Source organism: Columba livia, chromosome 24 (genome assembly GCF_036013475.1).
Source record: "Columba livia isolate bColLiv1 breed racing homer chromosome 24, bColLiv1.pat.W.v2, whole genome shotgun sequence".
NCBI lineage: Eukaryota > Metazoa > Chordata > Aves > Columbiformes > Columbidae > Columba > Columba livia.
In genome coordinates, this window is record NC_088625.1 from 1,991,322 (window position 1) to 2,006,351 (window position 15,030).

A 15,030-nucleotide genomic window follows, 5' to 3' on the forward strand; every position below is an offset into this window, starting at 1 on the left:
CCTGCACCAGCTTCAAAAGAAAAATGACAGCGTGTTTGTGTTGGGTGGTGACATCCACAGACACAGCAACAGCTACAGTTCAGGTCTGATTTCACTCTGCTGTGAGCGCTTTCACACATACACGCAAAGTATTCAGTTTATTATTAGTGAATCAACAACACAGGTAAAAAGTGAAAGCTTAGAAAGCCAAATATTTTTCCACTCTATACAATATTTTTACTAAGAAACATCTGCAGAAGCTGTGGAGGCATTATTCCTTCTGTAGGCACAATGTTAACAGAGAAATGTTTCTTTAACAACGCAGAAACATCATCAACTGCAATTACATCCGCCTGCAAAACTGTGCTACCTTGCTACTGACAGGGCTCTAAAGACGCATGTCTCAAGCAACCACTTTGGGGAACAAAAACCAGCATGAAGCAAGACTGTTTCTTCAGTTACCCAGTGCTTATTAATCATCCGGCTCCCCCGGGCCGGGCCGGGGCCGCTGGCGACTCTGCGGGCTGAACAGGCATGTTCCTTCGGCCGCCCTCCTCCGTGCCCCCTCCACTGTGGTTGTGCTACTTCCTTCCTGCTCCACGGCTGGTTTTGCTCCACACGTCTTAGCGGAAGCCGAAAGGTCGAGCAGGCACTTCCATCCGCAGATCTCCGCTGCAGACCCCCGCGGGCCGCGCTCCAGCTGGGTTTCTGGTGCTGGGGCCTCCTCCAGACGTAGGGAAGAGGTTTTTTCCCCCTTTCTAGTTTCCTGTTTGCTGGACAAAAGTGGTTTTTCTCCACCGTATAGGTGCAGTCTTGCCAAACCATTAACAGCAGAGGATGGTTTTAATCAGAGCTTTGCTTCTTCCAGCTACACGGACATGGTTAGTTAAATGAATTCATGTTACAAAGTCATACAGCACATAATGCGCTTCACGACTGAAATGCCTTTCTTACCTTTCTTACCTCAAGGCAACGTTCACAGAATCCCAGAATGTCAAGGACTGGAAGGGCCCTGGAAAGCTCATCCAGTTCAATCCCCCCATGGAGCAGGAACACCCAGATGAGGTTACACAGGGTCTCTTTAGTTTGGAGAAGAGGAGACTGAGGGGTGACCTCAGTAATGTTCACAGATATCTAAAGGGTGAGTGTCAGGAGGATGGAGCCAGGCTCTTCTGGGTGACAACCAGTGACAGGACAAGGGGCAATGGGTTCAAACCGGAACAAAAGAGGTTCCACTTAAATGTGAGAAGAAACTTCCTCATGGTGAGGGTGGCAGAGCCTGGCCCAGGCTGCCCAGGGGGTTGTGGAGTCTCCTTCTGTGCAGACATTCCAACCCGCCTGGACACCTTCCTGTGTAACCTCATCTGGGTGTTCCTGCTCCATGGGGGGATTGCACTGGATGAGCTTTCCAGGGCCCTTCAACCCCTGACATTCTGTGGTTCTGTGAGATGATGTTTAGGTGACGGGGTCAGCATCCACCACAGGTAAATGCAAGCTCCAGTACTTAAGCAAAACAGAAACACCACCACCCCAAGCCCCAGTTCCTGGGTCCTGCAAACAGCCAAACTTTTTTTCCCTGTAACTACTTTACAGTTTGACATTTTAAAGATCTAAGAGCTAACAAAAGATAAAAATCAGCTCTTTTAAGGATTCTCCAACAAGTAAAACACACCTTTCAGAAACCACAAAGGTGTGAGGTTATCATACAACACATGCTTTTCAGATGTTACGAACTACGCAGCAGACATGAGCAGTTCAACCCAATTTCAGGAGATAGGTGGCTGCGTCTGGTTCTAAAAAGAACTGTATCTTACATCCTGCTACTGCATCAGCAAGAAGATTTCTGCATGCTCCTCATCTTCACATCAAACTGCAGCCTAGGCATACAGGCAGTAAGTGGAAACACTTGAGGTGATAGCAAGATGTCTTTTGTGACTCTGAGACAGCGTCGGAGCCCTCTACACACAGCAATCAGCTTTAAAAATAGAAACAGCGGAACTACTTTCAACAAAACTTGCAACACAGGAAGTGAATGAAATTCCATTTAACTATTACTGGCTCAGCAGAAGTCACCTCACAAAGCTGTGCAGGGCCGCTGCTCCCGAACATCGACAGCACTTCCACAAGCCAACTGGTAGAGCAGAACAACAGCAAACCAGACATTTTAGAATCAGCAAATAATTTGCTGCTACTAAAGAATTTTACACCATCAGCTAATGCTACATCGACTTTGTAGACCAGCTCATCCTTTGGGAAAAAGGAAACAAGCACACAACGTTTATCACCTCTTGTTAATTGCCAACTCCCTCCCTCACCCTTTTTTACCAATTAATTATGTCTACAGCCAAAAAGGTAGTAAACTAGTGAAAGGCATTCGCTGCATGCAGTACTTCTTTCCATTCTAATGGTTTTTGAACAGTACCAATCGTAGCTTTAAAGAAGCAAGAAATTCTATAGGCTAATTCCTTTATCAGTGCTTTAGATATGACAGGACAGAACTATCACACAAAATAGACACGTTTCCTTACACTCCTGTGAATCCTGGCACTTTTCAACTCACACGCTTATGTATTTAAATACCTTGAGTTCTATAAGGGAATGCCAATCGGTTTGAAGCGTCACACAAAAGGTACAGCAGACCACAAGGGGCCAGAAACCTTTGGCATACTCATACGGTTATGCGGATGGATATATTGCTCCAAACTGTTGGGAGGGAGCTGGCTGAGCTTTGTTCAGTTCCCTCCAGCAAGCTGAGGGGTTTTTCCAACACTACCTTATAGTTCAGAAAAGCTTCCACGTACCAAACCACAATCTGTTTTCTGGTTGAAAAGGCCATGAATGCAGGCTTCACATTCCAAAACGCGGCATCTTGGCCCTTAATACACAAGCCAAGCACCCGAGGAGCACGGCACAGTTGCCAAGCAGTAACGCATTTTTGCCAGCACGGAGAAATGTATCCACATTTCAAATTACTACAAACTAAATGGCACACTTGCGCTTCCATCCACAACATCGAGTCCATAGAGTTAGTCCTCTATAAACCTCTACAATTTTATAGGCTCTGAGAGCAAAGAACAACAAAAAAACCGTACTACTTTATTATCCCAAAGTGTACATTGCCCATAAATTGATTTTCAAGACAGTGGTGCAATTTTTCACGGAAAGGAAACTAAAATAAGTGTGAGCTTATGCCAATTACGCTAAATGTTACTTAAGTTCCACAACTAGCAATTTAAAGCCAGATTTAAAAGAAATAATTCACATTCCTCTCCCCAACAACATTTAAATGATAATGAATTTCTGCTCGGGTAATAAGCAGTTAGTTAGTGTTCATATGCTGAAGCCTGGCAGGGAAACCTTTCTTGTGGGCAGCTTTGGAGCCTGTTCTTTTCTTTACGATGTTCTAATTTAAATGCAGATGTAGACTCCACACTAGTGGGTTTTGTTTAAAAAGAGCCCAAGTCTTAGCTGGTGTGGAAGGAAGTGCCGGAGAGGACGCGCAGACACCACGCACCGCTCGAGCTCCACATTTCATACCGTCTCTTTCCACTGGACACGAGTACGTGCAAGCACTCTAAAATATGAGATTAGAACACTATCCCCGCCCCCCCCTCCTCCCAGAGGGCTCTTCTAGCACAAGTGTTTTCCAACTTTTTCCTCTTTAAAAATATATATATATATATATTTTTCCCACAAGACATTCTTCATGCATTTCCTTCCCCTTTAGAGATACGCATGGTCATTTCCAGTAGACATTAAATATTGGTAGCTTTTTCCTGAGTAAATGACTAAGTCTTCACATTGGAGCTGGAGAAGAATGTGAAATCCTGCTCAGCCAGCATCCCATGAGGCTACTGTCAGAAAGACAACAGTTAAATACAGACGAGCTTCCCAAACCTTTTTCGCAACTTCATGTTCTACAGCGATGGTTCCCCGCCTATCCCTATTTTCTCCTCTACACATGTTAGTTTTGTTAAGCAGGTTTGTTAACAGTTTGTTTTCCACGAGTAAAATCACTTGTGCTGTTTCCTAAGCATCCAGTTCACATCCCGAGCGATTATTCTCCTCACCCGTCCACATAACCCCGACCCGCCAGCTTCCACAGCTGCATTCTCATGTGGAAACACTCGCAGTGGGCTGATTTTATTCACAAAATAGGTTTTCTGGACGTTCCCTCATAATAAACTGCTTTAATATGAGCAGTAAATTTGATTCACTGGTGGGAAAAAGGACTCTTGAGGCTAACCCATCCTTTCCCAAGTAACAGACAAGTCCTATCCCTGTCTACTGATCAACAGGCTATTTTTCTGCTCTGCCACATAAAGTATAAGCTATTTACACAATGGCAAAAAAGCTGCTGCAATGAGAAATGTGTGTAGTGGGTAAAACTGATGAATGACAGCTCTTCTGAGCAAGGAAGAGGCCTGGAGAAGCAAAACCTTTCTGCAGCAGAAACAAAGTATTCCAATGTAACCACTGAGCCTCTAAATTCAACTGGTACCTGGGGTGGGTTAGAAGGGGGTGGTCAGTAGGTCAGAGAGGTTCTCCTGCCCCTCTGCTCTGCCCTGGGGAGACCACACCTGGAATCTTGTGTCCAGCTGTGGCCCCTCAGTTCCAGCAGGACAGGGAACTGCTGGAGAGAGTCCAGCGCAGCCACCAAGATGCTGGAGGGAGTGGAGCATCTCCCGTGTGAGGAAAGGCTGAGGGAGCTGGGGCTCTGGAGCTGGACAAGAGGAGACTGAGGGGGGACTCATTCATGGGGATCAACATGGAAAGGGGGAGTGTCATGAGGATGGAGCCAGGCTCTTGTGGGTGACAACCAGGGACAGGACAAGGGGCAATGGGTGCAAACTGGAACACAGGAGGTTCCACTGAAATATGAGAAGAAACTTCTTCCCGGTGAGGGTGGCAGAGCCTGGCCCAGGCTGCCCAGGGGGGTTGTGGAGTCTCCTTCTGTGCAGACATTCCAACCCGCCTGGACACCTTCCTGTGTAACCTCATCTGGGTGTTCCTGCTCCATGGGGGGATTGCACTGGATGAGCTTTCCAGGGCCCTTCAACCCCTGACACTCTGGGATTCTGCTACTAGTTTAGAAGTGAAGGAACAAACTCTCACCCACACAGAGTGTCAACACCAGCCTCTTCCAACCCTGTTCTCAGCACCTCCGCTCCTCCAGCATAGTTTGAAAGTCAGTGAATCAAGATGCATGTTCTCTCTACAGGTACGCCTTTAAACATTCAACAGGCAACTGCAATCTTGTTTTGTACTACTGGATTTTAAACCGCCTGCCTTACAGAAAACACCAAATAGCATCCGCATTATACTCCCACACACTCTGCTAAGCACATACACAACACAGCGTACCAAACCGCTCCATGCTGGATGACACACGTCTCGCAGCTATTACGAACTCTCAAAGCAGAACAAGCATCTACAAGACATCGTGTTCTCTGCAGTTGCGCTCCCGTTCACCCTTAGTCCACCTTGCAGGAATACAATGAAGAATTTACCTTAAATATGAAGCTTCCAATGTATGAAAGTTCCAGGGTTTTAGTAAGGTGTTGTATTCCCACAAAACAAGGTCACTTCCTGGGCCCCCTCCAGAACACTGGACAGTTTCTATTTCCAGAAAAAGTTCTGCAAAGCCTCAACACCGATTACAAGAAATGTTGGTCTGGACGACTGCTTTGCTATGTAACATGAAATATTCTCCTGTTGCCTAAAATCGGCATCCTGAACCTTTCCATCCTCTCTCACAAGGCATTTTCTATGTGAGAATGCAAAGGGCTGCAAAACCTTTTCACAGCACTTTTCTTTATATTAACCTAGCACACCTGATGTACACAACACCTATGGCTATACAGGCTTTCAACACTTACTCTGCTCTCAGATTTCGATATAGCCAAGTATAGTTTACTTAAAACTCTACACTTGGACTTAAATCTCTTCAAAGTCTGTTTTCATGTACAGACAACGTAACAACCAGCAGATATTTGTTCCAGCTCTTGTTCACTTCAATTTATATGGTAAATATTTGAAAACATTTCTCGCCGTTACCTAGGCTGAGAGTTCTCCTCGTACATCCGCTCTTTCCCCTCCTTGAAGAGGCTGATGGTCTGCTTGGTTTTCTTCATCAGGTTCTCCATGAACACGCGGAAATACTCGTTTTCCCCCAGGGTCTCCATCTTCCCCTCGTAGCGGGACAGGATGGTTCGGAGATGCTGGTAGGTATCAGGTAGCAGGTCTAGGATATAGGGTGGGCTGTTCTTCAACGCCAGTTTCGGGTTCTGACACAAACGCACCACCTACGGTTAACGAAGAAAATACCACCTTGAAAACTTAACAACAGCAAGTAGCGATCAGTCACTTGAACACAACACACCGAAATGTTCACTCTCAGCAATCCGCACGTGTTGTTTAAGCCCGGCAACCGTAACATACTCCAGTCTATGGACCGAAGTGCACGCAGACTGATGAAACTCAACGCACATATTATATTCCACGAGGTTGCGTTTCACTCCAAGTGCATCTTCAAAAATGGAATTCGGGAAAATTCAACATGGAGTTTGTGAATGGCAAGTAACTTAGGACATATATTTCTAGCACTTCCTACCACATTTCAGGCTCTTAACATGCCCATAGACAGAACTTTACCTGCCTAGCTGCCCCGATTTTGGCTGCAAAAGTGACTTTTCACAACAATCCATATATTTGGGACAAATATGCCCACTGCTGCAGATATTACTGATGCTAGTAAATGTTCCCAGGTTGAAAATCTTTTGAAGGCAACAATGCTACAAGAATCTCTTTTCTTCCTCCTTGAATACCTACAAGACTAAGAGGAACCATGGATTTTATGGGTGACAATAACCATCAAGAAAGAATGAACGCAAAGGCATTTTTCTGTGCGAGAAAAACAAAGAAGCTGTAGCACAACGGGTACAGTGAGGGAAGTCGGGGTGAAAGTTTAGTGCACAAGAACTTGTGTCCCCAGTTACGCGTCAACTTTGCTTCTAACTTCTGTTAGATAAATCTCATAGCAAATTAGATTCTTCGCAATAATTTCTGGGGGTTTATTGTGGTTTTGGTTTTGTTGTGTCTTGTGGGTTTTTTTTAGTAACAACACATCCACAGTGATACTAGTAATTAGATTAAAGGGTTATTAGATGACCGCAACCCGTCTTCCACTTGGCATACAACTAAACATCTAATTTCTCTTCCTTCCCATCGACATGTTCTCTATTTATTATTTTAGCAGCGAGATCACATAATCTCAAAGACCTTGAATCTATCAAGCAAATTTTTGCCATATACAGCGAATGTATTGGATCATCAATAAAACAGCTGCATTTTTAGGCATTTAATAATTTTGCATTACGTCGTTAAGGCACAAATAACAAGTAGAAGATTCCTGCTCAGATCTCACTAACAATACAAGTGTTATACCTGCACACGAACAAATCAAGACGCAGGATGAACGTAATATAGGTCTTTAGCGTACATGAATGTAGAGCTTACGTGCCTAAAGTTCATGATGGTAAGTTTATGTGATAGGGGACAATAAAGGAAGTCGCTTCACCATCCGCTATAGCCAAAATTTTCCATTATCTAGACTGAGCAAATAAGAGGGAGATACAACGGCCAAGTGGCAACCTGAAAAATGGCAGTTATAGAAGCACATGAATGGGGTCTGAACCTAAACGACACGGTTGGGTATAAAGGTATTAGAGATATCAAAGAGTACTACTGCAGAACGCAAAGCTTAAGGGAAGTGGATAACAATAGGTAAAAGAATAATCTAACATCCTTTTGCAGTGCATCACTTCCACAAAATCTTGTGAAACCTTCAAGAGGAATCGACCAGTTCCCTACAACGTACACTTAAAAACCTACTTCCCTTAAACACATGCATGTTGATGGTAAATAAAGTCATTTATTCTAAAACGGTGCCTTAGCATTTAACTCTGCTGTTCAGGCTATGTGCAAAAAGCCACCTCGTCAGTTAAGTGACATCTCCAGTTACACCTGACTTAGAGCAGTGCTTCTAGTAGTGCTTCTAATAAGAGCTGACTGAGAAGGACTCTGTTTCAGTGAAGAGAAGGGCAGCCCCGAGCATCAAACCTCAGGCAGAAAAACCTGACTGCCGTTAAAAGAACTACATGCCCAAAAAAGCCTCCGCAAGAATACAAGGGGAAAACAAACAAAAACTACCAGAATTTTCCTTCTATTTCGGAGAGACTGCCAAGGATTAGAAGGTCTAGATAGGGAGATGGATCATCAGCCAACTGACTTATCCAATTGATCCTGATGCCTCAACCGCTGCTTCCTTGGAGCCCGTGAACATTGTACAATGAACCGTATCAACAAATTGAGTCAACACGTTTGTTCCCCCAATAAAACAAGTTTCACTATGCAGCACAAACAGGTTCTAAATATCCTCCCCAGATGCAGCTGAATTGTGTTATGCATAGCAAAATCCTTTCTTCAACAGAAATTGTTTATTGCATGGTGAGTTTAAAGCCTTAATAAAAACACAGTCAGCTCTTAGGAGGAAGCCACATTAATCAAGCATAGAAGTCAGAGTATGCGCTTCTCAGTCGGCTGTGACAGAAACAGTTTGGCTGGTACCCTTTGAACATATCCAGCTATAGAGGCAGCAGACTCGCCTGTGTCAGTAACGCAACAAACTTCAATAACAATTAGAAGCATTTCCTCACAGCAGAAGCGAGTTCAGCAAACCACTCATCCTCACAGCCTCTGTAAAGAACTCCCCAAGAAGTGACCTGCTAACAATGAACAGCAAGGCCAAACCTGCTGTCATTTGATTATCAAATGAGCTTCTTTATTTACCAAGTAGACCAAAAGTAGCTAAGATAAGCACTTAAACCACGCAACGAGGAACTGCCGCCTCTTGAGCGAACTTGGTTGGTTTGTAAGACAGCAGCAAGAGTCGCATTGTGCTTGTTTCTCTCCACGTGCACTTGCAGCACCACATCGGCATCCAAAGCAACGTTCCCAGGCCTGGGACCCACTGCCAGCTCCCCTGCCCTCCACAGGGACCGGCAACTGGAAGGAAAATGACCAAAAAGCAGCAAATATTTCTGAGTAGGTGTGATGGCAACAAACACGAGCAATCTGCGTTTCCAAACTCTTATCCAAACTTAAAGCTGGCCTGGCTTATGCTTCATTCCCTCCAGAACAAGCCTTTTACAGAGACACTTGGGCTTTTGGAAATACCAACAAGCTTAGCACAAGGATTCCAAGAGGTCGGCCTGTGAAGAACCCTAAAAAGTGACTTCACTAATTTTCACTTTCCAAACTCAATAGGACAAACCAATCAAACCCCAGTTTCCTCCCTAAGTTTTGAAGAAATAAACCGTTTTCTTGTATCTTACACAGAATTTCTAGGCCTGGAATCAAATCTCTGCCCTCAAGATTCTGCAGCTTGCCTTGACTGATCTCTGAATTTAAAATACTTCAGCACTGCTTCATTAGGTTTGCACAAATATGGGGTAGCCAGCGTAGGAAAGCAGTGACACGATATAGGGAGTGCTGTCACAGGAACAACCTGAGACATAGAGCAAGAACCCCTTTTAAATACTGCAGGCAGGTAATGTAGTTGGCTTAGGTACACGTCAGTAGAAGCAAGGAAGAAGCATTCAGGAAAAATAGCTAACTTCTTCACTGAAATCACATTTCATCTCATCTTAAGCCAACAGCAAACGAAAATCTACTTGAGCTTCTCTTACCTCCTGCTGAATTTCTATTTGGGCTCTTTTCTGCTCACAATGAGGGTGACCTGCAGTGGCATTTCTCCGTAGCAGTTTTGGAAACTGAACAGCATCAGTAGGCTGTTTAGAGAAGCTTTATGTCAAAGCTCATCCTCCTCCTCCATGTCTCACTACAAACACTCTGCCAATCTCCTGCTACACCCCTTATACCTCATCCTGAGCAGCTCAGGACCGCACCACCTATTCTTCAAATACCATCCACAGCAGCAAAGCCAAGCGGTCTGCATCACCTGCTGCCCACATCACGTCTGCAAGAACTGATTTGTAATCTCATCCTCACCACTTTCACCAGCCAATACATCATATGTTTTCTCACACTAAGCAGTGCTTTATTTGCTGAAGACAGTGAGAAGATGAGCAAGCACAATAAAAACAAACTAAGAGCAGTTCCTCCTACTTGAAGCAATCTACACACTTTACTATATTTAGGACACTGCAAGTAAATGACTTTGCTGTTTGTCACTGCAAGCTAACAGGCTCACAAGACATTTAACATGTGCAGCTCTATTTTGTGGATAAATACATAAACGTCACCTAATTCAGCTGAAGGTGAACATCCTGCTGCACAGTGATGGAAAGGCCTATTCTTTGTCCATAATATATGTGACCACATGCAACTGCAGAGAGGATGGTTAGTACTGACAAAAATTAGAACCTCAGGCGAAAGAATCTGAAAGACAGGAATATATCAGGCAGCTTATGGAGAACATCATGGGTAAAATATTTGCATAGGAAATTCATCAGTCACATCTGAAAACAGAGATGCACAAATGCTTTGACAACACCAGCTAATTATACAGACTAACCAATCAGGCTGTGAATGTACCGTACGCACACAGATACAGCACAGGCTTCTGAAAGGCAAACACATCACCTGTTAAACATGCACACGAGTGGAGTTTTTTATTTGCACCTGTAATTTTGTTTACTTGGCCCAGAAAACGAACCCATTTTCAACAACTTCCTTTAGCCCTTCTCACCACTGGTTTCACAAGCACGGTTTTGCCCGTCAGTTTGCCACCCTACTAAAAGATATCTGATTCAGAGGCGTCTTCCTAAGTGTGCGTAAGCATAACCAAGGTCTAACTGAAATCTGAAAGGCTTTTCACAGCCAGATCTTTCCTCCTGTACAAACGAGACTCAATAACTAACTCTGTAAGACCTCAAAAATTAAGCCTACATCTAAAAGCTTTTGAACGCTGCCCATGAGCAAAACTATGAAGTCAGTGCATGTTTAAAAGAGGTTACTTGAACTTGTGACAAATACAATAGTAGCCGTGGCTTTTCTGTCAGTGATACCGTGGTGGAGATGGGCTATGGAGAACTGAAGCTGGGAAAGTATACCCCCCAAAACCATCCCACTGCAACTTGAAATGCCAAGGTAATCCAAGTTTTACTTAGGCCGACCTTTTCCTTTGAACAGATCAGGTTATGAGGTCAAACACAGGTTGACGTTCACAACTATATCACATGCACAAGAATGAAGATGTGCATTCTTACAGGTTGTATGTACAAGAGGATCACGTTTCCACGCTCAAACTACCTTTCCCACATTCACACTTACGCTTGCCCTCAATGTTTTCAAGAGGGCCACCGGCACTTCTCAAAAGACTTTTATCTTTATCCCAATTTCTCTCTGTAGAAGGTGATCAAAGCTCATCACAAGCACAGCAGGGCACAACTATAAACCATGTCTTCTGTTGAGCCAGCCAACACAAAGTGATTTCTTGGCATGAACATCATTTAATATGTCTTTTAAAAAGTCATCTACTCTGCCTGCTTTAGCATTTACTGCAGGAGATTCAGACACTGCATGCATAAACAATGCAGTGAAAAGCAAAAGGAAAGTCGAAATGCATAAGCCTGCAGGGTAATTGGATGAGGTTTGCCCACCAGCCCAGCTTGCTCTGCTCCCAGAGGGGAAGAAGGCGAGGAGGTGACATGTCCCAAGGGCTGCAGGCACCTTTGGCGATGCTCTTCCCCTGTACTACTTTTAGGGCCCTGAATCCAGCATTATGACATGCACCGCACATTTCAGAATTCAACATGTCAAGCCTAGCCTCGTTTCTCAGAGCTGAACAGTAATAACATTAGAAAATCAATCCAAATCCCGTGAAAAACGTTAGAAGACTTTTATTTTATGCCCACTTACTGGATGACTCCATAAATAACGCTAGCATCCACTACAGCTCACCAGGATTTCTTAAAACAATGGATTTACCAACACACCTAGCCAGGCTAGTAAATAATTTGCCATATCCCATCATAGCACCAGGCCAAAAGATCTGGTGTCCAGCCCCCGGCAATGGCCATTTCCTGACGTTTTAAAAGGTGGAGGAGGGGACAGCCTTAATGACCCCAGAGTGCAGTGCCCTGCAGAAGGCATGGGACTGGAAGATGGCCTTTCCGCCTCCCATACCATAGTTTTTTGTTGTTTAACATTAGATTTTGTACTTCTTACGTGCCAAGGGTTTTATTCAGACCTTTACCAGGCTCCCAGTTTTAAGGAAAGGCTTTGTACTGAGCTCATCCTTATTCATTCAGAAAAGAATGATCTGAACTGCCACAAGGCACACGCTCAGCCTCACCATCCAGTACCCACGCACCAGGGTCTATTGCAGGCTGAGGCTCATCTTCAGACAAGCAAGGCCTAGATTCCTCCCTCATACACAGGTAGGACCTGCTGACACTACCAGGATGCACCTGCAGCTCCGCAGCAGGCTCTACCCACAGCCAGCCTCTCCCCCGGCAGCACCACCAGTGCCCACCCCAGTATCTACAGGAATATGACGGTACAAACCCCAGATCCTCTTGAGCATCCTCCACCCCAAATCTTCCCCTCTTTCTCCAACCTGTTCCCCCCATAGCCCTGCACAGAGCTCGTCCCTTGCAGCGCTGCTGTTCACCCTCCACGCTTTCCAATCTTTACGTCCCACTCCCACCCTGCCCCCGGCTTCTCCTCCACTGTGCATCCTTCCGCCAGCTCCGGCATCCTTCCTCCCAAAACGCTGCATCCTGTTCTCTGCCCCTACATCTCTCGCCCCCCACTCAAACATTTCACCCCAGCCCCACCCCGGCCCATACAGCTCTCTCTGCCCCAGCCAGCCCTGCAGAACCCTGCAGCTCCCGGCTGACCCTACCCCACAGGGCCACGCCATCGCCCCGCACCCTTCAGCCCACCCCTACCCCAACCCCACACAGCTTCACCCACCCTGTCCCTCACTGCCCTACCCCAACCCCGACCCTGCTTCCCCAAGTGTTTCAGCCCAGCCCCCACGACTCCAGGCCCCCAACAGCCCCTCTACCCAGCCCGAAGCCCTTTGCCCCAGCCCTACCTGAACACAGAGGGCCCGCTGCCGCCCCATCCCGATCCCCCAGAGCCACCCCACAGCCCTACTCGCCCGCCCGAGGCGGCCCAACGCTCCCGCCGGGCCCACCTTGTCCATGAGCTTCCAGCACTTCTCCACCATCTTCTTGTCCACGGTGCCGGGCTGGTGCGGGCCGAGGTGGTGGTGGTGCGGCTGGAAGGCGTCCTTCATCAGCCCGATCAGCCCCCCGGGGCCCTTCTTCAGCGGCGCCGACATGAGGGCGACGCGGGGGCGGCCGTGAGCGCGCCCTCACCCAGCCCGTCGCCCCCGTCCGGCACCGGGCCGCGGCCCTGCAGGACAAGCGGGCGTGGGGGCGCTCCCGCGGGCAGGGCCGGGCCGGGCAGGCGGCGGCAGCGGGAGCCACGGGCGGTGGCGGCGGCGGGGGCGCCCGGCTACAGCGACGCTCCGCCCTCCGCCCCGGCCACGCCGCGCGCTGATTGGCCAGCCTCCCCTCCGCGAGCCCGGCACCGCCCCGTCCGCCGGGGAGGAGCCGGCGCCGATTGGTCGACGCCCTCTCCTGGAGGGGGGAGTAGAGGAGCCAGGGGCGGTGCGGCGGCGAGGTTCCGTCCCGCCGCGCCAGCGCAGGCGCACGGTGGCGGTGAGGGCGGCACGGCGGCCATGTTTGGTGCGGGCGGGCGGGGCGCGGGGTGGGGCGGGGTCGCCATGGGAATGGGAAGGGCGGCGCCCGGGACGCGCTGTCCCGATCCGGCCGCTGCCGGGGCGGGGAGCGCGGCGGGACAGACCCGGGATCGGTGGCGGATCGCTCGGGCGGAGCGCCCGCCCGCGAGTCCCTTTCCCGGGCCCGCAGCGCCCGTTTCGGAGGTTTGCAAAACAGGGTCGTTTCCCCTTTCCAGCAGCTGGGTTCCCTTTTCTTCGAACGGCCGATGCCCAGCCCGAAAACGGGGAAGCGGCGCCGGGAAATGCGTTCCGCCCTTCCCCCGCAGCGGGTCGGCAAAACGTCCTCGCCCTGCACGGCTTCACTCGCCGCAGCCGTGGGAATCCAAGAGCCGAACCCCCGTAGGGGCGAGGGCAGCACCCCAGACGGGAGCCCTCGGCCCCAGCGCCGCCAGCCACCGCTGCAGAGAAACCGGCCCCAGCCCACCCCGGCGCCACCGGGACAGCACCCCGAGCGCGCCGCCTGGGGTGCGGGGTGCAGCAGAACCCCGGGCACTGGCCGTGCTGCGGGGGCACAGCCCTCTCCTGCAGCACTGCTTCTCTTTTCAGCCTCTTTACCAGGTAGAAAAGCACTTTATTTGTGCAAAAACAGCTGAGGCTGGTACAGCGCTGTGTCAGTCTCACAGCACAGGCTTCAAGGAGGAAAGAAAACAAACTGGCAAATTCTGCAGTTTCGCCAGTGACACCTCAGGGAATGTAAGCGCCCAGAGAATGGGCTCAGGCCTGAAAGCTGGACAGCACAGCCTCAGCCTCTGGGGAGCTGGGGTCCACACGGGAGATGAACCCCTTCGCTTCCCCTTCACCACCATCTCCTCCTGTCCCTGTCTTGGCTGCACGTGCACGTCATACATTGACCTGCTTGTGTCATGGCAAAGCACTGTGCTGCCCCACACCACACCACAGTGGCTCCAGGGCTGCTTTCTTCCACAAATCTCTGCTCGGGACCTGGGCTCTGTTAGCTGATGGCTCATGATGGGTTCCTGTGTAGCACACAGCTTGCTGAGGTGTCAGATGAGCTGGACAAGTGGGAAGCAGCATGCAGCACTGGGTATAGCAAGGGAGTCTGGCATAGATTGGTTATAAAACTCTCTGTCTTGATTTTACTGCCTTTGGTAAATATTTCTGGGACGGGCGATTCCTTGTCTGGCTTTAATTACCTGGGCAAATTTTCCTAAGGATTATATTGACCTCAAATATGTCAACATTTATTGAGGCTG

At 48.1% G+C, this 15,030-nt stretch overlaps 1 protein-coding gene across 1 annotated transcript in view; it reads right to left on the bottom strand.

Moving 5' to 3' along the window:
• The window catches only part of CBL (Cbl proto-oncogene), a 35,158-nt gene extending 21,580 nt beyond the window's left edge, over positions 1-13,578 (bottom strand). The window contains exons 1-2 of the mRNA XM_021285268.2: positions 13,208-13,578; positions 6,037-6,284 (exon numbers count right to left, since the gene is read on the bottom strand). Of these exons, the coding sequence (XP_021140943.2) occupies positions 6,037-6,284; positions 13,208-13,354 (395 nt within the window). The 5' untranslated portion in view covers positions 13,355-13,578. The remainder of the gene's footprint in view (positions 1-6,036; positions 6,285-13,207) is intronic.
• Between the last annotated feature and the right edge of the window lie 1,452 nt (positions 13,579-15,030).